This window comes from Leuciscus leuciscus (genome assembly GCF_965113295.1).
Source record: "Leuciscus leuciscus genome assembly, chromosome: 20".
In the NCBI taxonomy this organism is placed as follows: Eukaryota; Metazoa; Chordata; class Actinopteri; order Cypriniformes; family Leuciscidae; genus Leuciscus; species Leuciscus leuciscus.
In genome coordinates this window covers 32,152,955-32,177,256 of record NC_138744.1, presented here as the reverse complement: position 1 = coordinate 32,177,256, position 24,302 = coordinate 32,152,955, and the positions used below count along the sequence as shown (strand labels likewise).

Genomic DNA, 24,302 nt, shown 5'->3' with positions numbered 1-24,302 from the left:
AAGTGACGACTTGATAGTTTAAAACCCTGAATGCTTTATTTAAAGTATGTATACATAACACCTCTCCTACAGAACATTACATAATAGTACAATCACTTAGAATAATAACACACTGAAATGCAAATAAGATCCTCAGATCCTGACTGCAATAAGTCTCCACCAGAACTCCACCCAGGGCGCTACCGTTGCCCCGCGGCTCAAGCACATAAAGTCAAACTAAGACTGAAAAAGAAACACAAATATCCAGAAGAAAAGGAAAGTTCAGTTGCATAAACCAGAACGTACAACACCACGATTGTGTGATATCTCCACTGTGAGAGGGTGTTACTGCATGCACCTGTTCAATCCTCGCTAGCGGAACAGGTCTGGCTGGTCAGGGTACGAATAACCTGTACAAGGAGTTTACCTGATGCAGGTGAGAAACGCTTAACATTTGTACGGGAGGATACATGGCAAGAAATGTACACATGTGTTTTATATATATATATAAATAAGTGCTGTCAAATTGATTAATCGCAGTTAGTCGCATCTAACATAAAAGTTTGTTTATGATATCTGTAGATATTATTTTTATATTAGTGCTGTCAAGTCGATTAATCACATCTAACAAAAGTTTGTTTACATAATGTGTATTATATATATATATATATATGTGTGTATACTCTATATACACACATTTATACATGTGTATATGTATACACAGACACGCACACATACACACACAAATAATGTATATATAAATATAATATACACACACATATATAAACAAACTTGTTAGATGCGATTAATCATTTTGACATCACAAATATATATATATATATATATATATATATATATATATATATATATATATATATATATATATATATATTCCTTCCTTATATACATGTATATGAAGAGCACATAATAACAGAATAAATCATAGTGGGCAAAGTTCTTTCGCTCGACTGATTAATACCTAAATTATTCCAGGGTACACCTGCGTGTACTAATGCATAATATGGTACGAAAGTATATAAGAAATTCACAAATAGAAAAAAGCATTCGAGACATCCTTTATATGATAATACAAGGGGAAAAAAAGCTAAACAAATTATAAATCAACCCAAAATAAAATCAATTAAACTAAGAAAATCATAGCTGATGAATGATAATTAATCAATATTATACATGTCTAGAAAAGCATTTAAAAAAACATAGAAAGTCAAGAAGTGATAATAAGAAAGAGGAAACGGGACCCAAGAGGAGAATATGACGCAACGAACATGATGGAAACAAACTCAAGAAATATATTTGAGAGTCTGTTCATTCGTTCAATATGCTGTCGTACTTACCGTCACAAAATCATTTCTCATACACTAACAGCCTGGACCGTGTTGCAGACACCTACTAGCCACTTATATTACGTAAAGTAAAAGTTTGCACGCTGCAGGCTGATATTTACATGTGGACGTGACGTCAGCACGTTTGTGTGTCGTTAGCAGGACGACTATAGCAAGCCTATATGGGTCGCAGGTGCGTTTTCAACCCCGTTACCAAAAAATAACCATGTCCTGTTATGCGTCTATCTTTGTAAATCTACATCGGCTCGTCTCAAGAATAAAGGTTAATAATCCGTGACCTCTAGAAAACCTTCCCCCTTTCATAATTACCATAAGAAAGTACCATAAGCAATGAAAAATAACTGCGGATCGGGGTCATGGTTGGAATTTTCTAATCGAAGTGAATATCTAGCTGTTAAAAATGCCAGTAAATTCAGTCATTTAAAAATGTCGTGGGTCACAGAGGGAAAGGAAAACGATATCTTATATCTCTGCTGGTGAAGACACTTACTTTCAAGCATACGAATTGGCTTAAAGAAGTTCATGCTGAAAAGTAAGGATATGATTTGTTTGCTCTCCGTTTACACGTGCGTCTTTGAGACCACGGAGAAGTTCGCACATGCCGGAAAAGCATTTCTTTTCTTTTTTTTCTTTTTTTTTGTCCCCTGGCTGAGTGAATATTGTACAGAACACAAAGCAAGCCTGTGGCCTTGATTCATTCACAATAATAAATTAAAGCCGTAATAAATAACGTTGTTTGTCCGTGTGTGTGAGTGTGTGTGCGCGCATGTGGGTTCAGGAGGCAGTCGTCCACTCAGGATGCAGTGTAGAAAGGAGGAGGAGGGGCTTAAGCCGAAGAGGGGCGTGTCCTCGGCGTGTCCGTTTCGGATTTGAAGTCAGATGTTTAAGGGCAGCAGCCGGCTTCATGTTGTTCGAGTGAAACGGCGTGGGGATGTGAAACCACCAGGAAAAAACATCCATCTGCCGTACGATTTACTTATATTTTCATTCTTCATTCACAAAGTCTATAGTGTGTCTCACTGTATGTTTTCCAAAGTGGACATCTGCTCCAGAGTCAACATCAACTGTCCATGCTATAGCATTCTGCAGGAGAAGAGAAGCAGAGAGACCAAAATGACAAACTAGTCATCTTTCTAACATGTGCTATTCAATTCAGCTAAGTTTAAAGTGCCCCATTATGCTTTTTTTGGATATTACCTTTCATGCAGTGTGTAATATAGCTGTTTGTGAATGTAAAAGATCTGCAAAGTTTTAAAGATCAAAGTGCATATAAATGGAGTTATTGTCTCCCAAAAGAAAGAATCGATTCTGAACTGCGGAAACGAGTCGTCAGTGATTCCAGTCTCACTTCCGGTTACAAACCTACGTAACAATGTAACAAATTTGCATAATGCCAGCCTATGGTCTTCATTGGCTGCTCACGAACAATGTCTACTTTGACCTGCCCTCAAACACTGTAGTTGTAGCGGAGACTGGAACAGTTTGGAGCGCTGTGAATCCACTTTGCGTGCACTTCAAAAGGATGAGGACTCGCGCTGGAATTAATACGGAAAAACCAAAGGCATCTTTACTGTTCGTATCAATGTGTATCAAGCGCAGATCCCGAGCTGAAATTAAGATATGCTAATGGCCGTTTCGTTTCCCACATGCGCTGTAAGCAGTCGACCAATCAAAACAGATTGGGCCATCTGACCAATCAGAGCAGAGTAGACCAATCACAACAGACTGGGCCATCTGACCAATCAGAGCAGAGTAGACCAATCACAAAAGACTGGGCCATCTGACGAATCAGAGCAGAGTAGACCAATCAAAACAGAGTGGATCATCTGACCAATGAGAAAAGATGTGATGCTGCAATGTATAAAATAAGAAAATGAAAGTGTTTTTTAAATAATTTTTTTTTTACTTTGGATGCATTTTTGCACATTTGGAACGTTTAAAATAGCATAATGGAGCACTTTATTCCTGAACTAAACATTTAAATTCCAAAAGCATATTAAAAAAGCAATAGTTAAGAGTTGTTCTGATCCTTTATATGCATTTTAAGTCCAGATTAGATGCCAACATTGTGTTAAAAGCTATTTGTATTATCTTAATTATTAAGGTAGCTGCTCCAGTTCAAGAGGGTTAGAAAACAAAATATCAGTATCAGCCATAACAAGCTCAGTTTTTTTGGCACAGAAACTCCACATTGGATTTAATCATCTGGTTTTAGTTTCTGAATATTTATGAAAATATATAAAATGAGTTTTTAAAGATCTCAAGAAATGGCTTGACAAATATAGTCATTTCCCACTGAAACAGGAAGTCTGAACAGATTGTTTAAAATAGCTCTAATTCCCATTCATTTTCCACATAGGGATTTAAAAAAAAAGTCTTTGTTAAAGCGTCACACAGCAACTGGGTAGTTGACATGTTAAAATGTTAAAAGCACTGAATGAACATGCAACATTTATTTGAATGTATAAGCGAAAATGCATATTTAACATCATATAATTGATCACAATTTTTTTCAGATTTTTTTTTTTCTTTCCTATCTTAAATGTTTAAAGTAGTACAAATATTCCATATAATCTCTCATTTCACATAAAATCTGCATGCAATACGATACATTTTTTTTTATATATATATAGCTAAATATGTTTAGATTTAGTTTAGCAAGTCAAATTTCTGCATTGTTCTATGTCAACTACCCACTTACATCAAACTAGGAGCATATTCCAGTCAGACGAGGAGGTTCATACCAGTTAGGCCCTCGGGCTCCTGGGAGTCCAGAAAGGGGGCGGGACCCCAGACCCGTATGGTGCCGTCGTCCGAGGCGCTGGCCATCAGGCCCGGCAGAACCGGGTTCCAGCTCACGCAGTTCACGGTGCGCGTGTGACCCGTCAGCTCGGCGATGGGCAGCTCGCTGCGCTTGTGCCAGATGTAAACTTTGTGGTCTAGAGACAACAGACGGTTCTCAAAACCCCATCAGACATCAGCGGGAACTCATTCAGCCTGTTATTCTGAGATCTGCGCACTCTTACCTTCACTGCCACTCGCAATAAAGTCTTCGTTGTAGCCGCCAAAACAGGAGTGGATGGTGTAGAAGCCCTGAGTCACACCTTGGTACTTCCTGACTAATACCCGGTCCTGCAGGTCCCACAGATGAACTCCCTAAACACGCCGAGAGAGGAACTGCTGAGTGAGACATTACTTTTATTTACATGAGTAATAAATCAAAGATTCCTCCGTCAAAATCTCACATCAAGACATGAGGTATGTGCTACATGAGGTAAATATTTACAATAAGGTCCCATTTAGTTAGCAACACCCAACATCCTACAATCCAGTCAATTCCCCACAGACAAAATCAAGCCCCGCCCTACATTTGCTCTAGTTTCAGAAGCCTTTTCACTCGGATATACGTCACAATAGTCAAGTCAAGTCAAGTTTATTTGTATAGCGCTTTTCACAATACAGATTGTATCAAAGCAGCTTCACAGTATTAAATTAAAATAATACAACAAAGTTTGTTTCAAGAGGAATTTATTGATTGATAAAATTAGATTAAATATCCCCAAAATATCCCCAACTGAGCAAGCCAAAGGCAACAGTGGCAAGGAACCGAAAAACTCCATCAAGTGACCTAATGGTGTCCTAAAACTCCATCAGGTGACCTAATGGAGAAAAAAAACCTTGGGAGAACCCAGGCTCAGTCGGGGGCCAGTTCTCCTCTGGCATTTATGAGCTAGAGGCCGGATTGTAGTTCGAACTGCAGGATTATATGAATGCCTGGCTGAAGAGATGCGACTTTAATCTAGTTTTAAACTGGGAGAGCGAGTCTGAGCAACGAACAGTATCAGGAAGACTATTCCAGAGTTTTGGAGCCAAATGTGAAAATGCTCTCCCTCCTTTGGTGGTTCTGGATATCCTAGGTATGACCAAAAGCCTTGAATTTAGTGATCTTAAAGAGCGCGATGGATTATAGGGCGATAGAAGATCCGTTAAATAGACTGGAGCTAAGCCGTTTAGGGCTTTATAAGTCAGTAGCAATACCTTGTAATTAATACGGAACTTTATAGGTAACCTATAATAGTGATGAAAAGACTATCGCAACTTCCACTTCATGCCGACTTTAAGCTCAGTCATCTACTCAAGTGCAGACATCTATTCTTTTATTCACTTATCTCCTAAATAACCATGTTTATGAAGGCTATTTTTAGATAATTTGGTAAATTAAATCCTCCTTAGACTTCTCTATTTTTGGTGCGTTTACACAGTGTCGTAATTACCATAATTATGAAATGACAACCAGACATCCTACTCTGAGATATGAGACATTCTGAGACTCTCAGACTCAGAATTATGCATTTTAAATGGCAACACTATCACACCAAAATTATTCAGTTTGAGTAATTAATAAACAAAAGCCGATATGCAAGTTATTAATAAGTTAGTAGGACATTACAAGTTTGTGCTCAATTCATTACCATATATAGGCAACACTTTATAATAACTTTCATTCATAAATCATTAACAAACGTTATATAATGATTAACGGATCATAAGTTCATATATCTTCACATATACTATAAATATGAGATAATGTGCTTGTTAATGTTAACTAATGAACTTACTAAACGTTATATAATGATTAACAGATCATTATTTAATGTAAATTAAAATGCTTACAAATGTTATAAAACTGTCAGTTCATTTGATCATGCACTTCTTGAAAATATATAAATGTAAAAAAAAAAAGTGCATTATGTAATATATGAACTAAAGTTTAATGACATTTACAAATGTACAAATGCAAAAAGGCATTTGGTAGCTGTGAGTGAACTGGATGTTCAACAGAAAATTAACAATTATGACTGGTCCCACTTTATATTAGGTGTCTTTCACTATGTAATTACATCACAATGATTGTTAGGTACAATGCACTAATGTAATTGTGTTCAGGCTCTATTCCGAAACCCTGTTCCTGCTGTTGAGGTGTGGTTCGGGACAGGTGTGGTGTATGGGTATCTTTAAGGGTTTGTTAACGGGTCAGATTGATTACTATAAGGGAACATGGTTCATACTGTTTGTTTTGCATTGTTTAGATAAATGTAAAAAAGTATTTTCTTGAAAAACCCATATGTTTTCTCCTGTTGATGTATGATTCCAGGACCTATAAGTGTTGAGGCAATAAAACTAGTTTTGCACCCAAATTACAATCATGTGTTGTTGTTGTTATGTCTTTAAGCAAGTATGAAAGCTAAATTTTACCAACACTAATGTTGTTACAGCTAAAAGTCCAATGCCCATAAAGGTACTAAATGATTAGTAAACATTTACAAATAATAAATAATTTCAATTTTAGATTGAGTACTGCAAAAACATGAACAAATAATTAATATATGATTTGTAAAAATGTGTAATTAGTATACTGTAAATCTGCATACATGACCAAATGTGTGACCTTTACAGACTGTGCTTAATGAGTTTGTGACTAATATGTTAAAACTACTGTAAAGTCAAAAAAAAATATTTAATAATCAACATAGTAATAATTTATTGTTATAATACAATATATGTTATAATAAAAGTTATGAGATTTGTTGTTTTTATTATTATTAATAACAATTATAGTATTTATTATTATCTTTTTTTTTTTTTTTGACAGTAAAGTTTGACTGTAAAAAAAAAAAAAAAAAAAACAGTAAAATTACAATACTAACATTTATGGTTGCCTTAATTTCTTTGTTTTTAAACATTAAAGCATTGAGCTTTTATTTGGGGGATATTAAACTGCAGGGAGACCTGATCTTTGTTGATAGATTTATAAATGATTTTCATTATGAATTTGGAAAGATGGTTGATGCATGTTGTGCTCCCAAATGCAAATTGTAAGCGACTCAAACACACAGAGTAGCATTTACTGTGAATTAAAACTGAAAGTGCTGTGCTTTACTCTGAAACATGCAGCGTGTCAGACTATATATTTATATAATTACATCACAACTAAACTATAAGTTCACATTCTCACAACCATGCATTGTCAAAATACATAAAAAAGTTACTAGGTAACAGGCGAGTAACTTGAACCCTGGCTAACATGCTAATAGTGTTAGAAGCAATCCGTGCACGTATTAAATGTATTAGCAAATTCAACATTTTCTATTACCAACACACAACATTTTTTTTCTTGGAATTATGCAATTCATACAGGTCATTATTTTTAGGTCGGAAAATACAGGGGAAAAAAAAAGTCACATCCCTATTTATAGTTTATTTTCAGATTAATCTTGCATTCTTAAGACTTGAACAACAGTTAATTATAGGAGTTATTAAACAGAAATATCACGAGATAACATTTTGCCGCTGAAGATGCTGTCATTCTGAGTGTTTCTGAGTACAAGTGCGAGTTTACAAGTCGTAATTACGAGCTCTACAAGGACGTCGGCACTTTTTCGGAAGTCTAAATCGGTAATTCGGTAGTTCCGTCATGGCGTGAGGGCACTGTTAAACCTTTTTAGAACTTTATGGAATCCCACCAAGATCAGATCAGATTGTTCATAGCAAAATAATAAGTCTGGCATCAGTACAAAAACAGCTTGAGATGAAATATAAGCTACTCACCTGAGTCGCGACATTTAACAGAGCTAATCTTCCATTCTTTGACACGGTGAAGGACATTACAGGGTGGTCTTCTTGAACTCTATAAGAGACGACAAGCAAACACACACCAGCACATCCACATAACTCATACAAACACTGTCAGAAAAACCATAACAGGATCTAAAGTCACAAGTAGGGCTGGGCAAAAAAAAAGAGATTTTTCAATTAATCGTTTTTTAAAATGTGGTCGATTCAAAATCGATTCTCAAAGGCCACGAATCAACTTTTTCCATATTTATTTATCTATCACCCAAAAGCCAGTATTAGTTTTCCTCCACTGTTCATAGCCTTGCAGCCTCCATGTTACAGCTAATGCTGAGAGATTTTATGTTTGTTTAACATAAAACATAAAATAACCTGATCCTGTTTGATCAAGGCGTGCGACTGTTCTGACTTGTCCAATTTTCAGCATAAATGTTTCATCTTGCATCAAAATCCGGTCTATTCATTGTATGCATTTGAAATATAGAGTTGGGGTCAGTTTTAATGTACCAAAGTGTACCTAAAATAAAAGGAGTTTAAGAGTTCTTAATTTTTAATTAACCACTTGCAAACTTCTGTTCACTGTTCTTTTTTATAAATATAGGATTTAAATTAAATCTATATTTATTGAGTCCAATCGAGAATCGAAATCGCAAAATGGAATCGAGAGCTTGCGAATCGAATTGGAGCATCTGAATTCGTTCCCAGCCCTAGTCACAAGTGCAGTCAACATACATGTTCCTGTCAGTCAGATCTTCAAAGTTATATCCACGGATGCGCTGGTGTGTATCAGAGGCCAGCACTGTTCGCCCGTCATTCAAACACCACAGACACTGCACACGAACACCCTCCCAGGAGTCCAGCAAGTTCCCGTCCAGATCCTGTCAAGAACATGTTCCTCATTAACCAACATCACTTATGAACGTGTGTGGGATATAGTCACTAGGAACAATAATCCTGATTTCTGGCAACAGCAACTATTTAAAATGTTTCTTAATGGGTGAATCTCCACATGTCAAGAGCATGTCTGGGTCATATTGCATCACAACAAAATATACACTTACCATTAAAAAGTTTGGGGTCAGTAAGATAATAATAATAATAATAAATTAATACTTTAATTCAGCAAGAAGACATTATATTGATCAAAAGTGACCGTAAAGACAAATCCTGATCCTCCAAAAAAGTCAGTTTCCACAAAAACATGAAGCAGCACGACTGTTTTCAACATTGGTAATAATTAGAAATCATCATATTAGAATGATTTCTGAAGAATTATGTGACACTGTAATTTCGATTAAATAAGGATAAATAATTTTTTTTAAATCTTACCGACCTCAAACTTTTAAACAGTAGTGTAGATTTTATATACTTTTTAAATTATTATTTATAAAATACATTTTGATATTTTCAAGACAATAAAGCACATACATACACATATCATTACTTTATTGCTCAAAAAAAAAAGGCAAATATGCATGGATGTTTTGGTTTTACTGAATTTAATGTGAGCTGATTTTAATATGAAAAATCACTGAATTTGTTTGTCAAATATTAAGAAGACTTTTTTCCCCCCTTGGAACTGGAATTATAAAAGTAAATAGTAACTACCATATATCAATACCCTATTGTCACGCCTATAATACTCACTGAGTACAGTTATAGCTGAGAGCACAGTAACTGTACAGCAACACTTACACACTGGTAGAACTGGCCTCTCTGACCTCCGGTAACAAAACGCTTGCCGTCTGGATTCCAGGCCACGCTGGTCAGGCTGTCCTCATGGGACTGGCTCATTTTGGTTCTCAGTTCCCCTGTCTGGGTGAACACAGTGAGGGTTTAAAGGCGAGACGAGCTGCTGGAGAGAATCTGAGAGCTGACTGTGGGTCGAGACCCTCACCTGTACGTTCCAGAGCCAGAGCTCAGAGCAGTCGTCCGGGCCGCAGGCTATCAGGTACGTGTCGTCCGGGCTCCAGGCCAGATAGGAAACCCCATAGGCATGACCCTCCAGCGTCTTCAGCTGCTTGAGCAGGTGTGTGTCCTGTCAAAACATCTCAAACCATCACACTCTTCAGGATCAGGAGCGTTATTTTAATGGTGAAGGGGAGGGGGAAGGTCACTCACTGGGTCAACCTGCCATATAATGACTGTTGTGTCTTTGGATCCCGAGGCCAGTTTGGTGCCGTCGTTGGAGAACTTGCAGAACCAGACTTCATTGCAGTGCTCGGTCAAGATCTGCTGGGTGTAGCAGGGGAACTGTTTCCTGGAGATAACAGTCAATGTGTTTTAGAGATGGCTCTCTGGAGAGATGATACGCCTGTCTAACTTTTACATTAAAGAGCTTACATTAGGCTATACTGACAAACCCTAGATTTTTTTTCACTTACACTTTATTTTGATAGTCCACTTCAGACAATCTACTAACTATAAGTAACTTTGCAACTACATGTCAGCAGATTTTAAGCAGACAGTCTACTAATACTCTAATGAGAGTTAGTTGACATGTAGTTGCAAAGTTACTTATAGTTAGTCGAATGTCTAAAGTGGACTATAAAAATAAAGCGTCACCATTTTTGGATATACTGGATTTTATCTGGAATAAGAAGGTCTCCAGGTTGCATAAAGTATATTTATATATACTTCTATATAGTGTAAAGTATATTTACAGAGACCCAAGCCTCTGGGGGATTGAGATTACCTAATCTGAGGTTTAATGAGTTTTAGGGTGTGTTCACAGTTGGCATGTTTAGTGCGATCGCTCTGTTAATGTGGTTCATTTAAATAAGTGTGAACGCTGCCATCTAAACCCTGGTGCGCATCAAACAAGCGGACTGAGACGCTGAAAAGATGAGTCTCAATCCACTTCCAAATGAACTCTGGTGCGGTTCAAAATAAAAATGAACGCAACCCTAAAAAGGACAGAATGCTCAGCTGTTTTTTCTCATCATAGTCGTGATGTTGCCCATCACAGTTCAGTACAGGCGTCAGAACCGCGTCTCCTCACAGCAGATCTGGGTTTCCTGACGCTGTTTTGGCTCCTTTACACACTTTATAAGCTCTTCACGAGTTGTGAGAAGTGTGAACACACCCTTAAAATATTGTCTTTAATATGGCAGACTACCGATAAATTCAGTTGTCAGTTCACTTTTTAGTGCCTAATCCTGTTCTGTACACATAGTTCAGCAATTTACAAGAGTGACAGCTGCATTTTATAACCAAATTAACTTGACAAAGTGGCAACCGCATTTACAAAAATTTCACGCAGTGTGTACAGAACCAATCTAAACAACAAGTTGTTAATGATGCATTTAAACGTGCATCAGAGATGCGTCTCTCTTCTGTGTGTGCGCGGTGCAAGAGAACCACAGGGGAAGAGCTACGAGATTTGACTCATTCAGGTTGCCAGATCTTGCTAGAAAAACAGCAAACAAGAACAAGCCCATAATAAACCAAAATAAATCCAAATGCTTTATATTGGGGGTGTAACGGTACATGTATTCATCCCGAACATCACGGTTCGGTGTATGCAGTCAGACAATGAATACAGTCAGTCACAGGTGAACCACACTATCCTGAAAGGAGTGTGTGCAGCAATGCAACGCTGTTTGCTAACCGCCACAACAGGAAAACAAGCAGAAGAAGAAGAGACGATCTATGCAACCCAAAGTTTAGATGGCATGCAAGAGCCTATACGCTGAGTTTCGATTCATTTTTGTGACACGCTCCACAAACTTCACGGAAAAGAAACCGAGATTGTGGCAGAGAAAGTGGCATACTGTTTGTTTTCTTTATTTTACAAGTGTACACAAATATTATTTGTTTTACTTTACAGTTTCGAATGATGTCTTACTCTTATCTGTATGACCATAATTTATGCCATAAATGACAGAGTATTTAAAGACTAAATCATTTGGCATTGTGCCGTTTTGTGTCGTGACTCGTGGAAGTCTCACTACTACAGTCCAGTGATAAATGGGAAGCTTCAGGTGCCGCTTCACTCGCTGTCTGATGTAGATGTAGACGTCTCTCTTTCTCCTTCTCGCTCATCCTTGCATGATTTTTTGAGAAAGCATAATATTGAACTTTGTGCATCGCCGCAACTCTCAAGTTTTATTCTTCATTATTCTACTTATTTTGTACTTTTATGACACGAGTGACCAAATACCTTTTGTTTTTATCAGCCCTGCAAAACATTTTTTTTAAAATAAAAGACCTATGCAAGAGTGCATTCTGTTTACTGAATCCTCTTAATGAGGCTGTACAGCACCAGCTACCTCAGGGGGATTACCTGCCGTAAGCTGGAACAAACTAATTTGCACTACTGTCTGTTCAAAATAAATGAAAAGAAACCTAGCATCAGGGATTTGTTCCTTATTCCTGTTGTACCAAACTTGTATCGAACCGTGACCCCAAAACCGAGGTACGTACCAAACTGTGACGTCTGTGTACCGTTACACCCCTACTTTATACTGAATCAGTGTTGCCAGACGTACGGTAATTATCGTATTTGTGCGATCATTTTGACCTCTGTACGATCAATTATGATAAAAATCCCATAATGTACGATAATTTCAGAATTGTGTGACACTTCAAATGATGGTGGTTGTAATCATAGGGCTTCTGTACTCATTGATCTAGCTGTGGACTCTACCGTCATGATCGTGAGGAGAACGTGAACATGCTGTTACGCATGTCTTCCATCTCCTCTCACGTTACGTCTTCTCGGCCAATCACCGTGTAGAATGACTCTTTCTCACGAGCACAAGTTAACATTCCTGCCGTGGCGCTAGGTCAGTTGTTTCCAAGATGAGGTCTATAGTTTAGCAGTAAAGTAATTTGCAGGTCATGTCAAAAAGTGTTTGTCTGGATAAACAGCTGTATTCTGTACGTTTGACTGATAATTTTCTTCTAAATACGATAATTTTGAGCTTCTGGTATGATACGTGGACATTTCCAATCTGGCAACACAGTACTGAATACAATACCAAAATATCATGACCCGCACTTGCCCACTTTGATAAAAAAACGTTTATGATATGTGGACCTGGCAACACCTCAAGAGCGCTCTCAGTGAAGCAGCCTCACAAACATAAAAACGACACATCAACAGTGGTTTTGTTAAAATTGCAGAACATAACGAGTCTTTGGTTGCTATAATACTACTGTAAAAAAAAAAAAAAGAAGGTGGATACCAAAAACACAAGATGCCAGGATGTTGCAATCAATAATCGCTGTGTGTGTGTGTGTGTGTGTGTGTGTGTGTGTGTGTGTGTGTGTGTGTGTGTGTGTGTGTGTGTGTGTGCGTATATATATATATATATTCTGTTTGTGAATACATTTGCATAGAAAAGAATAATTAAATCTGAATGTGACTATTCTGAAGTCTTTTTCAAGTGCAAATCATACTTTTAAGTTTAATGATTTGGGAAAAATTTGAGGGCATGAAATTAAAATTCACTCTATCTTTCATCTAAATGCATGTTTATTTTATTTATTTTTTGACCAATCATTACTTGATCTTCTGGTGAAACGACAGACTTCTCTCTGGTGACATATGCAGGACTCATCCAATTATTTAATCTGTTTAAAGGCCCGTTCACACCAAGAACGATATCTATAAAGATAACTATAATGATAAATACATAGGCATCCACACCAATGCACAATAATGTTATGTTTATTATAAGTGTGAACTGCAGTTTTGTCGTGTCGCTTTAAATCTTCAAGTCAGATGGATTCTGATTTGCTGTCAATCATTCATCAGCAGGAAAAACATTGTTTTAAACAGTTATTTCAGTGATTTCCACTACTACTTGCATGTTTTAAATGATGAGCTGTATTTGAGGTGAACGTCTGGATTTACTGTAATTGGATATACTGTAAGTTTTATTTCTTCTGCGACTAAAAGACTAATCAAATTTTGCTCGACTCATCGACTAGCGTTAGCCGACTATCAGGGGTCAGCCCTAGACAACGCATCTGTGAAACTGTACGTTTGCTCATGTACCTGCTGCACACGTGGTCTATGAGCAGAGACACACTGTCCAGTCCACTGTCCAGCTTGGTGTTGTGGTAGAGACAGCGATCTCTCTGCAGCTCCACCGCCTGACGCAACAGAGTCTGCAGACGCCGGGGCGGCAGCATCACGGACGGGGGCAAGTACGCTGAGAGAGAGACAGAGATGGAGCATAGAGGTCGTGGAGGGTTAGACTCAGTTTCATCTGAATTCAGCCAACACAGGACATAAAGTGGACTTGAGACTACGCAGGTCCTTCACGCTCTTTAGGTTACCGCCCCCAATTCAATTCATCTCCTGAATTGGCTGAACTGAAATAGAACTGACCCGAACCCTAGCTGAAAAAAACAAAAACAATTACATGAAACTGTAAAAAAAGAAAGCAAAAGAGGGAATGAAGAGAGGAAGAAGTAAACACAATAAATGAAAAAGTGAATAATAATGTTTACACCAATAATAATAATAATAATAGGTTACACTTTAATTTAAGGTGTCCTTGTTACAGTGCAATTATAGATTAGTAATAATAATTAACAATATGTACTAACTGCAGGATTAGGGTTTGGTTTAGGGCTAGTTGCATGTAATTATGCATAATTTATAGTATATTACTACAGTAACTACATATAACAAGGACACTGTAAAATAAAGTGTTACCCAATTATAATTAATATTAATATTAATAACAATTAATAATTCTCAGATAGCTGGGTGATTCTTTTGTTTTTTCAGAGACTTGGGGCCAGATTTACTAAACAGGGCAAGTTAGCGTGAGAGCGCAATCCCATAAGAGCACAGATGGGAGTGTAAAGTTCTGCTCGTGATTTACTGACGACGAGCAAATGAAAGAACACAGACTCAGCCGGATTATTTCACACAATCCACCAAGATCAGCGCAAACTAGTGTCTGGTTTAAGACGTGCTCTTTTTGGGCGGTAAATAATAGTGCAAATACCAGTAAAGTGACGAGTGCAAACCTTAATAAATCACTTTGAATGATTCATTTAAATTCTCTCCTCCCATAAATATTGCATCTGAAAGGGAAACTCCTACAAATGCATGTGTAATAATATCAGCCACAAAAATAACCCTGTCCAAGCCTTTTCAGTGCTAATTTTCACTGCGTGTCTTTAGTAAATCCTGACAGAAGTTTTTTAACACCTAATGAGGGTTTGCGCTGGAGCTGTTAGTAAATCTGGCCCCATATCATCTAGCAGAAGGTAGCCATTTAATTAATTAATTAATAAATAAAATAACATTTTAATGAAAATGTATAAACTTAATATTTTAATATGTAGTAAAACCATTATATAATAACAGTACGGCACTGGTGTCCCTGCTGTATTGTGAATATAGTCATTCTGCTGTGCGTTGTGTCCATTAACAACCTGCTCTATCCTCCTTATTTGAAACACAAGAGCGTCACGGCCATTTGTAAATGAATGCATGTGGCTTCCAGTGTCATTCGCTTCCAGTTATGTTTAGCAGTACAAAACAGCTTGTCGCGCTGCTCGATATTGCAAACTGCTATTTATTACCATATTATTTTAATGTATTTTTGTAGTGCAAATAGTTTTACTGTTTACTGCATTTAGTTATTCTTAGTTATTTCCCTTTAGCGGTTAATGAATCAGAAGTCTGGCACATTCACAGGAACTCAGTTCTATATTGAAAACTAGTATATATAGCACAGCCTCTCGTAGCTTTTGCTTAAGCATAATGCATAAATATTAAACTCACATTTCCTAAAAGATAGAAATCATCTTAGTTTTGTCATGGTGTTTTTAAAAAATATAATTATAATTAAAATAAGATTATTATTAACATATATTTTTATTTTATCTGAATGTTGTTATTTATTTAAATGTTTTAAGAAATACATTGTAATGGAAATATTTTAATTGGTAAACAGTTTATAGGTTTTCCTGTGCCCAATACGTCTATCCTATCTTTTATAATTTTCCTTTAACTAACAAAAGTTCCTGAATGCCATCAATGACAATTTTTGGTGAGAAACGTTTTAGCAGTGGACTTTATGAACTGTGTAATGTTGTGAAATTAGTTGTTTGAGCCGTGTTTTTTTTTTTTTTTTTGTGCAAAAACTACATAAAAAAACAAAAAGCTCACAGGAAAAAGCATACATTTACAACAACATAATCAGTTAATAGCATTTCATTGGTTCTTTCTTGTTTTTGCATGTGTTCATCATTTCATTGCATGACAGCCTGGCCAAAAATGATGTCGGCACAATTTCATTACGTTACCACAAATAACAGACTACAAGCACAACATGCTTACAAAATCATTAACACATTTTTAATAATATTTGAGTGAAGATGTCAATTTTCTGGACATCACTTTTGGCCACAACTATATAAGCGTCATCAACGCATGTTTCAATGCGGATTTACTCATTCACAGCAATATTTCCTTAAAAAACAACACAAGCAAATTCACTTTTGAGTGGCAGGACTTAAAGGTAGCCCAACCGGAATGATCCAGCTGGTGTTTGTTTATATGGGTTTGGAGTAACTCACTCTGAAGCTTGTCGAGGAGTTTGGATCGTGAGGCCGTCCCTTTGCCCTCCCACTCAGCTTTAGCACGCAGGTCATCAGAGTTACTGCACATCAGGTACCTACAGCACACAAGAGCGATACAGCTGTCAGTCAGGTTACTGTTTCTGTTCAAGCAACTCAACCATCTTTAAGATGCATGTGATAAAATTGCACTAAAATGAAAGCATACACAAGCATGTTTTCAGATTTTTATGGACGCTTGTTTCCGCCACAGAATAAAAAATTATAGGTAATTGCAACTTTTTCATCTCACAATTGCGAGTTTACATCATGATATAAAGTCACAATCGTGTGTTATAAAGTCAGAATTACGTAATATAAAGTCGCAATTGCGTGTTATAAAGTCAGAATTGCGAGATATAAACTCATAATTGCGTTTTAGAAAGTCAGAATTGTGAGAAATAAACGTTTTGATTTTTATGGACGCTTGTTTCCGCCACAGAATAATAAAATAATCAATAAGAAATAAACTCGCAATTCTGACTTTTTTTCTCGCAATTGTGAGTTTAAATCTCGCAATTCTCACTTTATAACACGCAATTCTGATTTTATATATCAATCAGAATTGCGAGATGTAAACTCGCAATTGTGAGATAAAAAGTCGCCATTATCTTTGCAGAAGTTTTATTCTGTGGCGGAAACAAGCTTCCATAGTTTTTTTTTTTCATCCTGCAACGTAAAAAAAAAAAAAAAGCACGCAACCACTAGTTCTCAGTTATTCTGTTGATAATGCAGTGGCACTAGGTAGAATGAAGGAAAGTTTTGAATAAATAATGGGGCGATAACTTGTTGATATAAATGCAATAACTCCAAACGAATGTCCAAAAAATTTATAAAAAATGAAATCTCTCTCTTTCTTGCTGCCTAGTTCGACTATAGGCGAACGCTAGCCATGGTCATCACCTTTTGCAGCAGACTTTACTTCTATAACATGACATATTTCCATCAGTAGGGTGGGACTTGATTTTAGAGAGGCAGAGCCACTTACTTTGATCACATGTTGACTTATCAATTATGTGAACATCTACTTTACATGTAAAATGCACAACATAAACTACAAATATTTATAGTATATTTTTATTAGACACTAAAGATATGTTCTTAGAATAGCCAGCACAACGATACAGATGAAACCAAGATTTCAGGCCTCTGTGTTTTACACTGTATGTCTCACTTCAGCTGATCTTGCCATGAACTTGCACCTGCACTTGATAATTAAGAGAAAGACCAGATGGCGGCACACCCCTAAAAAACTATTAAAGATAACCCGATGAATGCTATTGGTTGAGCACAGTTGTAAACAGGTTGGAACAGACTGTATGAGAACGAGATGATCTGCAGGCATCTTGGCTTTTCTGTCTCCACCCTTACAGTCCAAGTTTGGGCATTTACATTTTGCCAATTTTACCACCGTCCAGTTCTTTGAAGGGCTCTTAAACGGGACCTATTGTGCCCTTTTACAAAGTCTTGATTTAGTTTTTGGGCTCTACTAGAACAGGTTAATGCTTGAATGCTCAAAAAGCACATTATTTTCACATATTTTACATTACTCAACCCCTCTCTTCCTAGTCTGTCAGGAATGCTCTGCGGGGTGTTTCCTAAAAGAATCGTAAGCCAACTATGGCTGCAAGTTGTCGTTACCAGCACAGTTCAACAAGTTCATGTTTCATGAAACCATAGTTCCAATGAACATTCAAACATCATCGCAAAGTTATGTGTGTTTGGAACAAAGCCATGGTTTCTTGTTTGTATGACATGTGGACTTAATAAATCATTATCTTGAGCAAAACACGCAAGCCGACATTTAGTATAATATAATTTGAACGTATACAAATATCATTAACGTCTTTTCGTTTGTCTAGCGATTTAAAGCACCGTTCAGGCCATCCTTAAAAATATTTTGGTTTGCAGTAACAGCAAAAAAAAGAAAAAAAGGGTCGGTAGGTAGGTCTATATATATTTTTTTTTTCAAGATTCAATGAAAAAAAAAAATTGTCATGATGATTACATAGGTATGAATTTAAACTAATTTGCATATCGTGACGTCACTGACTGGGTCAGAATCAAGAAAGAAGCCACTAGATATCAACTAAAGTGGATTTTCAGAGGGAAACAAATAAATTAAATTGACTTTAGAATTCACAAAATGACAGTTAATTGCATTAACATGCAATGTAATACCTATATGAAAAAAAAACATGTTAATGTGTTACATTAACAATGCATCTCTATTTAGTTTTTCACCGATGTCTAGGGGCTGTTTACACCAGGCCCCTTCATGCGTTTTCTCAGATCGGATTGCTGTCTGATTTATAAATCTTTATTTTTTATCGGATATAAAATCCAATCTTCAATTCCCGCTATATGCAGATTTAATGGAGTGCACGTCACCGAAAGCAACAGTTATGAGATGCATTATTTTATTGATCATCAGCTAAAATTTCTGAATCAAAGCCCGCAATAAGAGAAAACGGAAACAGCCCTGGTAAGATCATTTCGTTTCTTTACATTTAATAAAGATGATTGTGTGTTAAGCGTCACCGTCAGCGACTTACTTTCACTTTGATTTGCGAAAGTTTGCACGTTGGCTTGATGAATAGATGCTCAGCTTCTCATCTGCGGTGATGCGTGTTGCAGTAGCGTCGTCATATCTGACTATAACATTACATATAGCCTATAACACGCTCTCACATGTTTATTTTTTAATAAACCATATTCAACAACATATAAAAATGAAATAATCTTTAGAGTAATTTGATAAAGCCGCAGCCATCATTACCAAGCGCGAACCATTGACAGTGAATGAAACGAAGCGAACTTCGCTGCCTGAAGGCCGTAGTGTGACATGCGTAAACCAAAGGTGTAAACATAATCATAGATGACGCGCCACGGGTTTTTATTTAAAAGAAAGAAGTAGCTTATGTTTGTATGTAGGTCTAGGCAATTTATATTCACAATACTTAATAACTAATATTATTTTATTGCATTTGTATTAGTTGTTTGAAGAGTTAAAAAAAATCGGTCGGTCTTAACGCAAGTTTACAACCGGCAAGTCGGTCGGACTAAAAGGGAAAAAAAAATTATAATTGGGTCGGTACTAAATTGACAGGGTCGGTCGGGTTACGGCAAACAAGAATATTTTTAAGGATGGCCTCATGTGCGAACATGCTCTAGTACGCAAGAACGAGACTATGATTGAGTGTGTAAATAAAGCAAAATAACTGAGAAAAATGAGAATTAGTCCTCAGATGCCATGTTCGTAATTTATAGCTGAAAATCTGGCATTAATTTGATCTCAAACGGATTCATCAAAAGTAGTTATTACTCCACCACGTGTGTGACGTCATAAACCAACTTAGATAAATGACAAATTTGCGACAATACAGTTTTGGGAAACAGTCGTGACGAGCTAGTTGATTTCTTCAACGATGCATTGTACTATGGTAGTGAAGCAGTGAGTTACGTTGTTGTACGGGAAACGCACCCCTGTTTAGTTCCTGTCTCTATGAAGCTCCTCCTTCTGAAAAGCATACTGTGCTCTGATTGGTCGGCTGGATCAGTGAGTTGTGATTGGTCAAGCGTTTCAAGTGTGTTGGGGAAATGTCCCGCCCCTTTCCATAACCGCCAGTTTCAACACACTACTAACTAACTCAACCAGGCCCCGCCCCTTTATTCTGCATATTAATTATTTAAATGAGGAATATTGTGACGTGTTCGTTCCAGTAGAAACTCAAGACTACAAGGCCTTTCAGGGAGTTTAGAAACACTGACACTGATGTAGAGAAGAACTCAGAGCTTTTTCATGCTCAAACAGCAACATTACACACTAAAGAAAGTTGAAAAAGTAAAAAAAAGCATTAAATTGATATTCTGAACATTTTTTCTCTATCTGCGGCCTCCGTAATAAAGCAAAGATGGCAGCATGCAGGCAGAATTTATTTCAAAGTAAATTTTTCTTCTCATTATAGGGAACCTAAAAAAGCAATGAGGAAAAACCATCTTTGTTCTAATGCCCCCAAAATACGAGTGAAGTGTGATACCCGCTGAGGATGTGGATTCGTTCGGTGTTGTACTTCAACGGCGTGAGCTCGGCTCGGAGGACCTGAAGTGCTTCAAGAACCTTCCCGTCCTCCAGATACTCCAAATACTTCTGTTGCAGGAGCAAGAACTTCATCCGCTGAACAACACAGGACAAAATCACTCAGAACATTCATAAAACTGATGGTGGAGATGTTGAGAGGACTTTAGACTCTTACCACCACAGCGCTCGGTGAATGCATCAGTGCTTTCAGCTCATTGAGGTCACTCTCAGCCTGTTACAATAAAAAACAGACAGATTAACTGAGTTCCTCAAGTTGACCGACCCTTATCTGTTTCTTGTTTGGTTTGTTGTGACCCATATGACCATTAAATGCACAAAAGGACAAAGTTTAGAAACACCCATAAGGTGTAATCTTACGAGATATTGATGGAAATCATTCACTGTTTGTTTAATGATTCTGATTCCACTAAATTATTCTGTAACACTTTCCTTAAAGTCCCCCTGTGGTGAAAATCAAGCTTTTAATGTTGTATATATGTCTATGAGGTGTTTTTAATATGCTTTAAGACAAACCATGTGCAAATTCATAAGTCGACACCATTGCTGAGTATTTTCTCCTTAAAACTGCAGTGAACCAAAGACAGTCTCAAAAACACGGTTTGAAATCGCTGGTGTTTCTGACATCACAAACTACCTTGTAACCAATCAGGTCACGAGGGGGCGGGGCTTTAGCATATCATTAACACTGAACTAGCAGGGGAGTCTCGAGAGAAGCCAGGTTATCCCAGTATATTTTTCTGTTGATATGAAAAATCCGGCACATTTAGCAATATAGCAGGTGAATTATGATGTATATTACGATGTTATGATGAACTGTATGCTTTTCTCCACTGATGTTCTGAGTTGTTCAAAGCGTTTCTAAGGATGCTGATTGTTAGAAGGAAGCTGTCGAACACTGTTTGTGTAACATTAGCAGCACATTATTAGCTGTTTGATAACGTAGTCAAGGAAAAAGGCTAATCATATTAATTCCTGTTATTGTGTCTGACATAGAGAGCAATACATGAAACGCATTATCATCCTGATACAGCGACTTGAGCCAGTATTATTTACTCTTCCACTTCTTCTGATTCAGTTTCTGGTTCAAACATATATGGCTGAATTAAACCAGTATTTCCTCTTATCATTGTGCAGCATCTACGACAGCAAAGTGGATCCCGAGACCGAGTGGATCTCTGAGCTAGTGTGAGTGAGTGGAGGCGGGGCTAGATATGCATATTAATGGTTCTGCATACTAAATGAAGCAAGGGTGTAGAGTTACATTCAAGCTATTTTAAGGCATGAAGAAATTCTTTTCACACTAAATTTTTTTTTTTTTATGAAAAACCAAACCAAAAATTTGGTGATCAAATATGAGTTTTAAGGGATTAAAATGATTGACTACAGGGGGACTTTAAACCCTTTATGTACAGTATAATGCATTAAGGTATTTGTAATGTATGTTATAATGAATCATATCTTTTCATAAATAACTATAAACAAAGTTAAAATGCATTATAATATTTGCAGATTCCTTGTAACATCTGACATTGGTTGTTTGTCAAGCATTATACTTATAATGTAATATAACTGTGGTTACAATTATTTATGAGACATAAATAATGCATTATACAAGTGAATTACAAGGCATAATTACTGCAATAAAATACATTTATAATTCATGACACATAAAGACTTGATGAACGACGGTCTTACGGGTTTGGAACGTCATGAGGGTGAGTAATTAATGACAGAATTGACATTTTTGGGTGAACTAACCCTTTAATCTTTTTAAGCTTCTTTAGTTCTATGTAAATACTACGGTACACAGGTCAATCACTCAGTAACATGGCAATAAAGCTAATGCCATCAGTGTACCGTGGTACCATTACAGTGTATTTTTCTAATGATTCACATGATCTAATGATTTCTACATTTTCCTACTCATTCTTAAAGTAATTCTAGACGATTTCTACAATTTCAATAACTACAATTTCTAGACAGGCCATGTGAAGACTCACCTTTTCCCACTCTCCCTCCATCACATGATTCCGAAACTTGGTGGCAGCGGGATGCTCAAGTCTACAGCCCGATTCCTGCATTAACAGGTCCACAGTTTGACTGAAACATGACAAAAAGAAATATGTTAATTAAGAATGTGAAGTGGATTCATATTCCTTTCACATGATAGACTTAGGATTAGAGAACGAGAACACGAACACACACACACACACACACACACACACACACACACACACACACACACACACACACACACACACACACACACACACACACACACACACACACACACACACACACACACACACACACACACACAGAGAGAGAGTTCCAATCTCCTAGCAACAAGAAGTCAGTGTTTGATTCATGAAAGCAATAATTAACATATAAACCATTGAATGTTTCATTTCCTAGAAAGGAACACCTCTCCCACTGTTCACTATAAATTGTGTTGAGCACCAATTCATCTGGTTTTCTACACCAGAACAGCAAACAGGGTTGACACTCCTAACAAAGACTATGTTAGGCAAGATGCATTACTGCAACAAGCAATTTTACTTTTCTTTTTCCTTGTCAATATGAACTAGCTAACTAATTAATAGACTAGATATGTATACTAGATCTGCACAATATTGAAGAAAAATGTGATATGCGATGCAATAATGCTTTAAAGGGATGGTTCACCCAAAAATGAAAATTAGCCCATAAAACTCACCCTCAAGCCATCCTAGGTGTATATGACATTCTTCTTTCAGACAAATACAATCAGAGTTATATTAAAAAATGTCCTGGCCAGGGCTCAACACTAAGGATTTGTTCTACTTGCCCTGCCAACATTTTCACTGGCCCCACAATAAAAAAATTATAAAGTAAAAGAAAAGAAAATGGGCCTATAAAATAAGCCTAGAATTGTTTTTGTTATTTTTGATACATGTAAACATAATAAATAAGGTTATGACACACCAAAAGCTACCAGATTAACTCATTTAAACAGCAAGTAATAAAATAGGAGCAAATAATCAAATTACGAGCAAAAGCACAAATAAATACAACAGAACAAACATATAAATGAAATAAACGGTGCTTTTCAGGTTTTTCATGTAGGTTTAAACAAGAGATTTTCAGGTACAGAAATTGTAATCTAATGTATATATTGTATAATGTATAATGTAATCTAATAACTATATAACTATAGATCAACCTTTATTCAAGTTAATCAGTGTATAGCAGTTAAAGATACATAATGTTTTGAAATGTTGAAAATATAAAACGTTTAATACTGTTATTTTAAATTATTTAAAAATGAAAAGATACTTCAAATGTGAAATTAAGCCCGCCAGTAGGTGGCAGCAAGTCACTGTTAATGAGTGAGTCATTGAGATTCAACAGATTCATTCAAACGGCTAAATCATCTGGGAAGGAAGCATTTTACTGTCTTATTGAGTGAATCATGATTCAGCTGATTCGTTCAAAAAGCCGATTCAATCAGTAAAGACACACCGCGTGGCGTGTGTTGCTCAGAGACGCTAAACATTGCTGTGGACATTGTTTGGAAATATTTTCGTTGGCGGAATAGAGCGAAACAGGCGATTTTTATGTCTAAAATGTTATTCTCTTAATATTAACTTGTTTAT

General features: G+C 36.7%; 1 protein-coding gene and 1 long non-coding RNA gene across 3 annotated transcripts in view; one reads left to right on the top strand and one right to left on the bottom strand.

Annotated features, from left to right (window-relative positions):
• Positions 1–14: 14 nt before the first annotated feature.
• Positions 15–24,302, bottom strand: part of wdr26a (WD repeat domain 26a) — a 36,119-nt gene continuing 11,831 nt past the window's right edge. Inside the window, exons 2-14 of one of the 2 annotated variants that reach the window (XM_082150338.1) lie at positions 22,668–22,767; positions 20,822–20,878; positions 20,606–20,742; positions 16,527–16,624; positions 13,981–14,137; positions 10,098–10,236; positions 9,874–10,014; positions 9,672–9,791; positions 8,709–8,854; positions 7,953–8,031; positions 4,370–4,499; positions 4,045–4,282; positions 15–2,426 (exon numbers count right to left, since the gene is read on the bottom strand). In XM_082150338.1, coding sequence (XP_082006464.1) covers positions 4,068–4,282; positions 4,370–4,499; positions 7,953–8,031; positions 8,709–8,854; positions 9,672–9,791; positions 9,874–10,014; positions 10,098–10,236; positions 13,981–14,137; positions 16,527–16,624; positions 20,606–20,742; positions 20,822–20,878; positions 22,668–22,767 — 1,519 coding nt within the window. In that variant the 3' untranslated portion in view covers positions 15–2,426; positions 4,045–4,067. The remainder of the gene's footprint in view (positions 2,427–4,044; positions 4,283–4,369; positions 4,500–7,952; positions 8,032–8,708; positions 8,855–9,671; positions 9,792–9,873; positions 10,015–10,097; positions 10,237–13,980; positions 14,138–16,526; positions 16,625–20,605; positions 20,743–20,821; positions 20,879–22,667; positions 22,768–24,302) is intronic. The other variant, XM_082150337.1, reaches the window with a different exon arrangement.
• LOC309484281 lies at positions 4,506–6,860 on the top strand. The gene is made up of 2 exons (XR_014200816.1): positions 4,506–4,759; positions 5,432–6,860. It is a non-coding gene; the product is annotated as an uncharacterized lncRNA (long non-coding RNA).